Source organism: Entamoeba invadens, assembly GCF_000330505.1.
Source record: "Entamoeba invadens IP1 unplaced genomic scaffold scaff_1105074725543, whole genome shotgun sequence".
NCBI classification, from domain to species: Eukaryota; Evosea; order Mastigamoebida; family Endamoebidae; genus Entamoeba; species Entamoeba invadens.
Genome location: NW_004191832.1, coordinates 134,891 through 147,650, shown reverse-complemented (window position 1 = coordinate 147,650; position 12,760 = coordinate 134,891). Strand labels below are relative to the sequence as shown.

Sequence of the window (12,760 nt, the reverse complement as noted above, 5' to 3'; positions counted from 1 at the left end):
TTTTCCATTAACTGTAATAATTTATATTAAAATTAATAATAATTTTATAATTTTTCAATTGAAATTAACCAATAGTTACGAGCATCCTCCTTTTTCGAGCATCCCTATATTTCCTTTTACTGTATCAATAAAAAATAATTAAAGCAGGGTCGGCCAAGATCCAGTTTTTAAACAACTTCGTGGCAATCTCTAATACGTGTCAATATATATTTTAGTTTTAGCATGTTGTTAACAAAAAACTTAAAAAGTTTTTTATTGTTAAAATGTTTTAAAAAATTGGTAAAACTATAGTTAACGATTTAAACAAAATTTTTATATTGTTTAAATCGTCATTACAATTTGTTATAATCCAGTTTTAAAGAACAATAATTGAACAGTAAAAAAGCATACGAAATGGTAAAATGCAAAGTTTTTAAAATTAAATAACAATACTCACTCCTTATAATTGTTGTATACACAAAAGATACTTACAACCAATAAAATTATTAGAAATGATTTTAGTGATTTCAACGTAATATTTTTATTTTAACAATTAATATACTTTTTCAACATACACATTAATGTTAATTGTTAATGTCTGTATTTTTGTTATTTGACAAATGTATATTTGTCAATTTAACAAAGGTTTTGAATAGTTCATTCGTGTCCTTTTTAAATATCGTATAAATTAAACAATCAAATAGAAGTATTTTCATTATCTTTAACAATAATACAAAACAAACAATGTATTATTTTTCGAATGGAGTGAATCATATTACTTTCAAACCAGTAAAACTTAATTTTAGTACGTTTTCTTGATAAAAACGATAATTCATAATACGATAATAATCAATCAAAATAATTATTATCACCCAAATAAAAAAAACTGTTATCAGAGTAACTTTGAATAAGTTTTATTTGCATGTATAATTTACAATTGAAAGGTTTGGTGTACAATTAAATCAACACAAATATATATGTTTATTGTTGTATTCTAAAGTAATTTGAAAACAATTTGGTGTTTAATATAAATTATCGTTTTATTTTTCTTCATTTTATCTTTTGGTATAAATAATTGTGTTTTGTCATTATTATTTTGTTTTTTGAAAATGATTGTGTTATTTACCATTTTATTGTTTTTTAAGTTTTTTTCCAATAACATGATCGTTTGGCCGACCCTGATTAAAGTGAGGAAAAAACCCGCACCCATTTTCTTTTTTCTTTTTTGAAAAGCTGTTGAATGAAAAAAGGTTCAGTCTCGGTTTTTTGGTTAATTAAGAATGTTCTTATAATTAAAATACAATATAAAAACTACATGAAATTAACCTTGAATAACAAATATAAATTATTACGAAATTAAAAATTAATATCTATTTTCCTGATATTTCTAAGTTAGTGATTAATAAGCTTTTGAACATATTTTAGGTTTAATTTTAATATAATTTATTAAATGTTTAAATTAAAAAATATAATATATGGTTCAGTTCCTAATACATACTTTAAACAATTAATTACTGATTAGTTTAATATAATATCTAAACTATAGATTGTTATTCAGTTTATTAACCATAAAAATACTAATAATAAATCAATAATTTATATCCACTTTAAACCCATTTCTAATAGTTAATAAATTGTATTTATCAGCCACTTAAACATAATAAATAACACAAAAAACAAACAAACATAAGTCGCGCGTAATTTGCATTATCTAATTGTATATTTACACGCGCCATGTGTTTAAATAAATAAATAAAATTGCCAAACGGTAATGGGAATCAAATTAAAAAAAATTAATTCTTGGTTATCATTATTTAATAATGTCATTCCATTTTTTTGTATTAAAAAAACTCTCTGAAATAAACCTTCTATATTAAAATTTAAACAATTAAAAAACTATATATATTAATAATTATAATATAGTATTTTTAATTATTGAAATTATTATATATAATCATTTACTTGTTAATTGTTTTTATTATTTAATTTAGATATATGGTTAAATAATTTAACATAAGGTTAAGTTCTCAAAACATGAACAATAAAATAATTTCAAACCATAAACTATACAGCTAGACGAAATAAACTTCTGCAAAGAATCAACCTTCTGCAGCTATTATTGGATCGGATAATAATTTACATAAAATTTCGATTTTTTATTTTGATTATGAGTTTAAACTAAAATTAATTATTAATGAACACTGATACATTTGTTGATGAAATAAAACGTAAGATAATCGATGGTAATTATGAAATCGACTTTGAAACATTAATACAAAAGAGCAAACAAAACCCCGCTTTAAGCCGAATTGAAATGATTTCAAATATTTCAAAATCAAAAAGTATGTTGACGAAAAAACAACAACCATCCCTAAAAACATTAAAGAATCCGAAGAATTGTATTTACAATTGGAAGACGACGTTTTCATGAACACAACAGAAGTAAATCAGATACAGATGATATACAATACTTACAAAACAAGCGAGGCAACATTGGGTGTTTTGTTCGGATTAACAGGAGGATCCATTCACACACACTTAAAACAATATACAATTGAACCAAAAAAAACACACAAATTTTACTTTCGAAATGGATGTAGCAATTAGTGAAGTGTTTAAATATTGTCAGAGAAACTCAAAAGCAGTAACTCCATATTTCATTCATTCAATTTGCGAACAATTTGAACCAACATTCAATATAACAATTGACGAAATTGTAAAACACGTTGCAAAATACCACAATAAAACAACTGTTTTTGTTAATCCAGACGAACTGGAAAGGGTTGAATGCAAACCACAAGATGTGTTAGACAATTATATAACATTTGCTGAAAACTTCAATGGAACACCTTTCGAATTAGTTTTTAACATCGACGAAATAGGTTTCAATGAATACTCCGACAGTAAAAAGTTAGAGTGTTTGACGACAAAACCAAAGTTGTACATAAAGTTGGAATATCAAGAAATTGCAAAAGATCAACTGTAATAGCTTGCATATCAGCTGACGGTAAATTTGTCACTCCTGGTATGGTGATTCCTAACAAACATTTTAGCAATTCAGTATCATTGAGTTTTACAGATTTGACAGTTTATTCATATCCGAGTGGTTTTATTAACAAATATATTTTTTTCAAACTTGGATGATTGAACGCGTTTTGGGTTACATTGTAAAAAGAAGATCCGAAGTTGGTTTAAACAGTGACGTGAAAGCGGTTATTATATTAGATAATTGTTCGGCACATATTGATGAAAGATTAAAATCATTGTTTGCATCGCACAACATAATATTGCATTTTATAGTACCTCATAGTAGTCATTTATCACAACCACTTGATTTGTGTTTATTTGGTGTTGTTAAAAAATGCTCAAACACGACTACACCACTGTTCACTTGTCAAACCACTCAACAAATCAATTTAAAAACCCAGTGTTCAGATAAAATTTCAAATGATTTACAACAAAGAACAAGCGACGAACAACCAATATTAGACCAATCCAAATCAGAAAAATCATTAATAAAGTGGATAAATTCATTGGAAGATCCGATAACAAAACGAGCAATAAAGGATTCAAAAGCCAAATGGGGAACACTAATTACTTGTCAGATAAACAAAGTAATGAAAACCATCTATAAAAAAGCAGTTCCAGAAACAATAGAGGCGTCACTTTTGTGTGCTGGATATAAATGTATCATCAACAACGGAAGAAAAAGAGTTTATGTCAACATTGAAAGCGCAAGTGTTTTTCTTAAAACTCTTATCTCAACTCCACCATTAGAAGTTTTGGAAAAACTCAGAGCTCCTGAAAACAAAATTGAATTGTGTAGAGCGACAGATGTAAACGAAAGAACAGTAATCGAATTATACAATAAAATTGAATCAACACAGTGGTTACCAATCGAAACTGAAAAAAGCACACCAATGTCTGTTCCAAACTAATCGGTAAATAATTTGTTTGTTACAAATACCCAAGAAACGCAAGTTTCAGTTATCACCGAACAAACATTGTGTGAAACTGATAAAGAAATATTAAGTATGCCATTGTTTGATGAAAATGGTATAAGAAGGCCTTTAACAAAAGAAGAATTGGATCAGTTGCAATATGAACAAGACATGATTGAACTTGAATGACTTGATGATCAATACATGTCAATCACTTGTTAAACAGTAAAGTTCGTTAACTGAGTATTGTTCATTTTTAGTTTGGTTTTATTTTAACTTTTTGATATTTATAAGACCAATTATATACTGCAGAAGGTGTATTAATAAATTACTGTAAATAAAAACATATCCATTTGAAGTTGAAAAAAATACTATTAAAAATGGTTTAAATTGTTATTATTTATGGTTATTTTTGAAAAACAATCTGCAGAAGGCTGTTTCGTTGCAGAAGGTTGATTCGGCTAACTGTATATATAAGTAAATAAATGATTATTATTTTAATGAATTAAAATTAAAATTAAAATTAAAATTAAAATTAAAATTAAAATTAAAATTAAAATTAAAATTAAAATTAAAATTAAAATTAAAATTAAAAAAACAACTAAAACTAGATTTAAATAGTTGTTTTCTTTTATTTAAAACACCTTGTTTTTTTAATTTTTTAAAATTTGAAGATGTTAACAATAATATGTTTTTTTGAAAATCTGTTTGACGACTATTATATTAAATTTTACAAGAAATTCCAACAAAAATAGAAAAGTAATTACGCGGGAGGGTTGTGCACGGTAGGTTGCTGAGCACCCGGAGCGAACGGAGAATAATACCCTTGTTGTTGTTGTTGAGGAGGTTGTTGGTACATTTGTTGAGCCCCTGGAGCGAAAGGGGAATAGTACCCTTGCTGTTGTGGTTGTGGTGGGTATTGTTGAGGAGCTCCTGGAGCAAAAGGTGAGTAAAATGGTTGTTGTGGATTTGTTGCTAACTGAGGTTGTGCGCTTCCGTACATTTGATCCTGTTGTGGATTCTGTGCTTGTGGTGGGACTTGTGGAGTCTGATATGTTTGTTTAGTAGAGTCCTGGACGCCTTGTGTGTTTTGTGGTGGTGGTACTTGTTGATACATTTGAGATTGAGGTATTGGTTGTTGATACGTTTGTTGTTGTGGTGTTTGTTGGTATTGCATTTGTTGTGGTTGTTGAGAATATTGTTGTGGGCATTGTTGATACATTTGTTGTTGTGGTTGTGCTTGTTGTAATTGTTCACCCATATACGTTCTTCTAAATGTTGCTGACAACTCTCTGACTCTGTTGAGTTGCAAAACCAAGACGCCTTCCTTCCCAAGTGGTATTTTCATTTCTACCTGATCTCTTCCTTTGAAATCCGGCCACACTGTCTTTGTCTCAACTACGACATTTTCTTTGATTGAGAACATTTCTCTGAAATACAATTTGGCAGTAACGGGTTGACCAACATACAATGGAATAATAAAGCTTTGGAACCAACCCTTTGGTATATAGTAACTATGTTTTCCAGTCTTTTCTTTAAAAGCCCACGACGTTCTATACAGCTTTCCATTCGTCTCAAGACCAATAGCTGGTATAGTAGGAGTAAATCCACTATAAAATCCATTGTTATTGACTCCCTGTACCATTACTTCGCATGGGAATGCATAATCAGAAGCATAATCCTTTGGTGGAGGAATCATTTGGGGTGGCACATTATGATAGACTCCACTCATACACTCAACCTCTAATTTCACACGAGCGCACGGCTCTGCTGTGATACAAAATTCTTCTTTCTCACCATCTCTGTAATCTGGTACTTTCCAATACCCAACACAGAGTTCTTGACCGTCTTTTGACTTCATCGAGCCGTTCATGAAAGAGTGTAATTCGATGATCTCTCCGACTTTGGCTTGAATTATGTAATATCGTGCACCACCCATCAACTCATCTCTGTAATTCAAATTGACTATCTTTGTTGTTCCAGCTCTGATAGTCCCGCAACTGGTTCGAAACTCAGTCTTAAATACATCGAAGCTTGGTCCAATCATCAACCCATTTTTAGAACAATAACTGTAACCCAAACCTACTATATTCACAACGCGGATTTTAAGGGTTGTTGGTTTAAACGGCTGAACTTGTTGCAATGTAAGTGGCGCTCCACCTTCTTTGCACTTAACGGAAAACATGATGTGGCCCTTCTTGTCAACTTTTGATATGAAATACTGCGTATCACCATTGAACATTGGAGGTACAGTCCATTGTGCACTTCCCATTGAATCATTTTTACCAATAACATCATAGTCAAAGATGTTGAATGTGATCACTTCACCAACTTTGAGTTGGACATCAAACTCTTGCAGCCACTCGGCTTCTACAGTCATGTGGTCCACCTTCGTCTTATATTTCTTCCCATTGATTTCAAATTTAACGAATGGGTCAGAGGACATGAGGTCTTGAACAGAAAGGTCACGTCCACATATCAATTTCAATGTACAGTCCATCATCTTCTTATTAATAATTTAAAGTTGGATTCTTTATATGCTTTTTTTAATGTTAATTTCATTTATTTTTTTTAATAAATAATAAATTCAAAAAGATAATTCGAACAATGAAGAATCCTTGAAAGACGAAATGTATTTTAAAATATAAATAAGTCGGGTATTGTATTTCAAAAGACTTTATTTTTTAATAGAACAAATTAAATTAAAGTTTTAATATTTTTTATAATACAATTCTAAAATTTGTTTTTTTCAAAAATTCTTTTGTACATCGAAAATTTATACAATCATTGAAATTTGAATGGTTTGTGTTTAACATTTCGCTATATTTGGTTTGAGATCTATCGAGTTAACCCCAAATTGAAATATTTTTATCATGTAAAGTATACTGTTTAGATATTGATTATTTCAATTTCCCATTTATGCTTTGTTAATTGTGACTGTATTATTACTTTAAATTATTATTCTATTAATAATATAATAAAATAATAAAAGATGTAATTATGTAAATGAGTTAATGACTCTTTGAAAGAGGGATGATACTCAACACATGGAACAATTAAAAAAAAGTATAAGTTATTAAATTGATATTTTAATAAAATGTATATTTTTTAAAATTTCAGAGACATAACAATTGTATTATAAACTCTATTGGCTCTTTGACCACAATTTAAAGTTAGTCATTACAATACACTTAATTAATAAAACAATTCTATTACTTTTGGTATAAACAAGAGTGGTATGTGCATTGTAAATATTCTAATTGTATAATTCAACTTGTTACAATTTTAGTTTTAACTAGATATTAGATATTTATTTGCAAATCATCTGTTATTGTAATAATATTTCCTGATCATGAAACAAAGATAAACACCAATCAAAAAGTTAATTACTTCATCACTTCAAGCATCATTTTCATACTCAAGCACTTGGCATTGATATCTTCTCGTAATGTTTTGGTGCACGCTTCCGACACAACCCACTTGATATCAGCTCCGCTCATACCTTCCGACTTTTGTGCCAACAATGAGACATCAATATCTTTCTCAACTGGGATGTTACGTAGTGCGACATTGAATATTTCGACTCGTGTTTGTAAGTCTGGTTTTGGTATCTCAATCAAACAATCGAATCTGCCTGGTCGGAGTAGCGCTGGATCAATTAAGTCCTTCCGATTACTCGCAGCAACCAACACCACGCCCTCCATCTCTTCAACACCATCCATTTCATTCAACATAGTGGATAAGACTCTATCTCTGACACTATCTCCTCCACTCCCTCCACTTCTGATACCAACAACAGTATCGATCTCATCGATAAAAATGATGCATGGCGTTGCACTTCTGGCTCTTCTAAAAGCGTCTCTTACAGACGCCTCTGCGTCTCCAACAAACGGCGAGTAAATTGTTGCGCTGTTTAAAGTGATGAATGAAGTGTTTAACATAGTCGCAGTGGCTCTCACAACAGACGTTTTCGCACATCCACTTGGGCCGTACAAAAGCACTCCCCTCGATGGTCTGATGTTTAACAACTGAAATCTTTCTTTGTGTAACATTGGCCACTCTATCGCCTCCGTCATCGCTTCTTTGACATTCTGCAACCCACCAATTTCGTCCCAAGAGAGTCTGTCGTAGTCCGTTTCGCTTCCGATGAGTACCGATGGTGTAATGAAAGTCATAGAATGCAAATAGACCTCTTCTAGTTTACTTTCCTCTTCACGCTGATTCTCTGTGTTTTCAACAGTTTGTGTTAATCGCGAGTTCACTTCGTTCTCGAGCAAAACCAAGTCGTTTGCAAGATATCCCACAGCCTTTTTAGATATCTTTCTGTGGACGTTTTCGTGGTGTGGCCGAAGGGTTTCCAATATTTGAAATCGCGTGTCAACATCGGGTGGGGGGATGACATACTCCTCAGTTAATAAATTTCCTTTGAAAACGGGTGGAACTGCTTTTGTGGATATACAGAGGACGGTGTTGTGAAGTAACAACTCTTTTATCGTTTCATATAACACGTACGAGTTGTCCTTCAAGAGCTCATCTATATCATCAAGAATAACAACTGAATTGTGAATGTGAGTATCTACACATGTCGTGTCCTCTGTGATCTGATAGTGTGGGTAATACCTCACTGTATTGGCCTGCGATGCACAGTACTTTGCAATTGTCGACTTCCCAGACCCGTGTTCACCTAACAACAAAATCCCACAATTCTTCTTCTGAAGTAATTTGCTGAGTGTTTCAAGGGTATTTTGGTATCCGACGGGTTTGACAAGAGCGCTTGGATTTTGTAAAATTTCGAATTTTGTTTCGTTGGTGATTTTCACGAATGAAGGCGTTTTGCCGGTGACAATTTGCAAGTTGAGTGTGTTGATCGTCACTACACAGTTCTCGCAAATGACTTTGTTTAATAGTAACATTTTAATATACTTTTCTATATTGACGGCTTCACTAAACGAATAGAGAGAAGGGTTTAAAGAAGTCACACGTAGAGAAACACTCGTTGCTGTGGAAACGTTTGTCAGAGGAGAAATGTTTATGATTTCTTGTGATGAACAACTCTGACCTGACAGACTTATCATCCTATCGATTGTGCACCCCTCTTCTATAATTGAACTGAATGCACTCACTCGACATATGTAGGTTGTGTTATCTGATAAAGTGACTAAAACATACTCCTCGGGCTTCAGTCGCAACTTTTCAATAACCTTTTGAGTCAATCTGAGCTTACCGCTGTCCTGTTCTCCATCGTTGGCGACCAAGTGGAAATCCATTACTTTTTTAGTTTAATTTAGTTGTTTTTTTACTATATTTATTATCTAATAATATTTTAATTGATTTAATAAAAAACTATAAAATAAATAGTTTAATTATTTCTTATTTTTTTGAAAAGTTTTTTTTTGAAATTTCTCAGCCACTTAATATTTTATTAAAAATCAATTAACAACAAATAATATAATAACTAAACTATAAAAAAACTATATGAAAGGAAGATTCTTTGAACAAGAAAATTTCTTCTTCATTAACTAAAAGAACTATAAAATTAAGAGATGAACAACAACATTGTCTATACTGCGACATCGGCAGGATCAATGCCATCAATGGGATCCGAACCAGAAACCCCACAACAAAATACCACAGAGAGTTCAGGGATTATGCACAACAATTTGGCTGCTATAGATCCGTTACGTAAAATGTTATTCAACCCCTCCGACAAAGATAAGTTGGCAGCCCTCAAAGCTATTTTAAAATTAGAAACTGAGGGGTTGGACACTTCAGAATTGTTTGCAGAAATAGCGATGAATGTGGGAAGTCAAGAGATGGAGTTAAGGAAGCTGGTCTGTATGTATATAGTCTCCCACTCTGAAAAGGACCCAACAAACGCGTTGATGGCTGTCAACACTATGCACAAAGCACTGTCGTCCCCACACACGTTTGTTCGTACTTTGGCTTTACAGTCAATCACGTCTTTAAGAGTGAAAGACATCGCTCAGTTAATGGTCATTGCCGTCTCTAAAGCTGTTAAAGACACCTCTCCATATATCAGAAAAGCTGCTGCGTTGGCTATACCAAAGATATATAACTTAGACGAGCGTCGATTTGACGAGTGCGTCAATTTGATCGTGCAAATGCTCGAAGACAAAAACCCGATAGTACTTGGTTCGACGTGTCTAGCATTTTTGAAAGTGTGTCCGACGCGATATGACTTGATTCACAAACACTACACCAAACTCTGCCAAGCACTTGTCGACTGTGAAGAGTGGGGACAAGTTCCAATGATGTCATTACTGGAGCACTATGCGAGAACCCAATTCACAGACCCTAATTTGACTGTACTGGATGATGACAATGAATTAGATAAAGACTTGATGTTCTTGATCTCATCAGTATCTCCACTGTTCTACTCAATGAATCCGGCAGTCGTTGTGGAAGCTACACTTCTCTATTTCCACGTCGGACACCACCAAGATAGAACACGAGCAGTCAGAGGAATTATGAAGCTGACTTCTTCCTCTTTCATTACTCAGGAATTCTTATTCCCAATTTTGTTGTCACTGGTCGCACAACAACCCTCCGCGTTTGTCGACTACTTGGACGACTTCTTCTTGTTCCCCGATGACCCCGTCGAGATCTGCGAGATGAAGCTTGAAATAGTCACGTTGTTGGTGCAAGAGACAAACTGCCAGAAGATCTTGGACGAGTTGAAGGACTACACGACGTGGAACAACCCCCGAATAGTCACTATATCGATTCAAGCCATGTCAAGACTGTCAATGATCATGCCAGAGACTTCCGAGAGATGTATGGTGCAATTACTTCAGTTCATGTCTTCGAAGAGTCCAGAAATCGTTGCTGAGGCTGTCATTGGCATTAAGAAGCTCCTCCAACAGTCTAAGAATGGGCAGAATGATCCGGAGAGAGATCTTAGAATCATCGGGAAGATGTCTAAGTTACTGATTGACATGAAGATAGCACAAGCACGTGCGTCTATCGTCTGGGTCATTGGGGAATACTCCCAAATGGTACCGAAGTTGGGACCTGATATACTAAGAATCCTCGCCAAGACCTTTGTTGACGAAGAAGAGTGTGTCAAACAACAAGTCTTGACCTTTGCCGCGAAGCTTTATGTCACTAACAAAGCACAGAGCGAGAAGTTGGTGAGGTACATCTTCCAATTGGCCATGTACGACAACAGCTTTGATATCAGAGACAGAGAACGAATGCTCAGGAGATTCCTCTTTGATACCACTGGAGAGTGCAAAGAGCTCCAGAAACAGGCGAAAGAGGTTTTGTTATCAGAGAAGCCGACTCCAGTTGTTGGTGGATTTAATAAAGAGAGACAAGGACTATTAGAAGGCACCCTTTCCCATTATTTGAACACGGTAGTTAGTGGGTATGAAGACCTTGAAGAATTTTCATTGCAAGCGAGTGACCCATCTCTTCGAAAGACTGCGATTGTAGTAGCCGAGCCTGTTAAGAAAGAAAAGGCGAAGAAGGAGAAGAAGGAAGTTGAAGATGACTTAGAAGGATGGCTCAATGGAGATGAAGAAGAAGATGGCAAGAAGAAGAAACACGGAGGGATGTGGGGAAGTGGAGACGAAAGCACATCGGAAGAGGAAGAAGAGAGTGAGGGAAGTGCAAGTGAAGAGGACGGACACAAAGTTGAGAACGTTGAGAAGAAAGAGGAATTAAAGGAACAAAATCAAGACGATATGGACTGGGACGCCGCTCTTGGACTTGTCCAAGACAACTTGAAAAAGGAAGACGAAGACGAGAAAGAGAAAGAAAAGGAAGTCGATCACCAAGACGAGCAAAAAGAAGAAGTTGGTGATGACGCTTTTGAAGCAGAAGGTGGATTTGAAGTTGGAGGAGATGATGATTGGGGGTTGTTAGATGAAAGTGCAAAAGATGAAGAAAAGCCGGTAGAAGTAAAAGAAGAGGCACCTGTTGAAGCTACAAAAGTCGAACAAAAAGAAGAGAAACAAGTTGAAGAGACTAAAGAACCAAAGAAAGAAGAAAAGAAGCCCGAAGAGGTCAAACCTTTAGACCAACACGATACAGATATGAGCGCTTTTATGGGAGGTGATGAAGAAAAGGAAAAGAGCGAAGAGAAAGATGCCCAAGAGTCTGGGTTTGCATTCATCTAATACAAAAGAGTATCTTTTGTTCCGTTTAAAAATGTGTACTATTATATTATAATATTTTACTAATAAAAATAATACAATACTTGTTGTTTGAAATTGGAATGGATTATTTGAGACAAACTAATTTCACCTCGATTTAAAATAGAATATAGAATATATTAATGATAATATTATAATTAAAATTATAGTATGTAGGAATTAAGAAGATAGCAGGTTCTCAATATTTGAACCATTTAATATTAAGATATTAGATGGTTCCCCAATTCAAGAAAAAACGCTGGACAATTACCTTAAATCATTGAAGACAGTGTGATACAGAACAATGTAATTGTGTTAAACAATTTATATTTTATTGTATTTTGGTTTTGGTAATGGTCAGTCCCGTTTTAAATAAGAAATGTCTAGTTTAATTTTTAGCTTGTAAAATTATATTGACTTTTTAAAATAATAAATTTAAACCGTAGTTCAAAAGTGTACAGCCGTATTTTTAGAACTCCCTAAAGTTCCGTTTTTATTTTACTAAAAAACAAAAAATTGAAAGTTCAGACTTAATTAATAAAAATACCAATCACGTTCTATTATTTTCGTACAATATCGGGAATTTTTCGGAATATTAGCCTGCCTTTTCCAAAAAACCTGATCCTGTTATTTGATTTGACCACAACTCGATACGATACAACACAGACTCGACGTTGTGGCTCA

General features: G+C 33.2%; 3 protein-coding genes across 3 annotated transcripts; 1 reads left to right on the top strand and 2 right to left on the bottom strand.

The window, feature by feature from the left end:
* Window positions 1-4,683: 4,683 nt before the first annotated feature.
* Window positions 4,684-6,423, bottom strand: EIN_281410 (hypothetical protein; the record flags this gene model as incomplete). The annotated part of the gene is made up of 1 exon (XM_004185078.1): window positions 4,684-6,423. The coding sequence occupies one exon, from the start codon at window positions 6,421-6,423 to the stop codon at window positions 4,684-4,686; it is 1,740 nt and encodes a 579-aa protein (XP_004185126.1).
* Window positions 6,424-7,306: 883 nt separating this feature from the next.
* On the bottom strand, window positions 7,307-9,187 carry EIN_281400 (proteasome-activating nucleotidase, putative; the record flags this gene model as incomplete). The annotated part of the gene is made up of 1 exon (XM_004185077.1): window positions 7,307-9,187. One exon carries the CDS (start codon window positions 9,185-9,187, stop codon window positions 7,307-7,309), a length of 1,881 nt encoding a protein of 626 aa, XP_004185125.1.
* Window positions 9,188-9,463: 276 nt separating this feature from the next.
* EIN_281390 (AP-3 complex subunit beta, putative) lies at window positions 9,464-12,061 on the top strand (the record flags this gene model as incomplete). The annotated part of the gene is made up of 1 exon (XM_004185076.1): window positions 9,464-12,061. The coding sequence occupies one exon, from the start codon at window positions 9,464-9,466 to the stop codon at window positions 12,059-12,061; it is 2,598 nt and encodes an 865-aa protein (XP_004185124.1).
* Window positions 12,062-12,760: the final 699 nt, after the last annotated feature.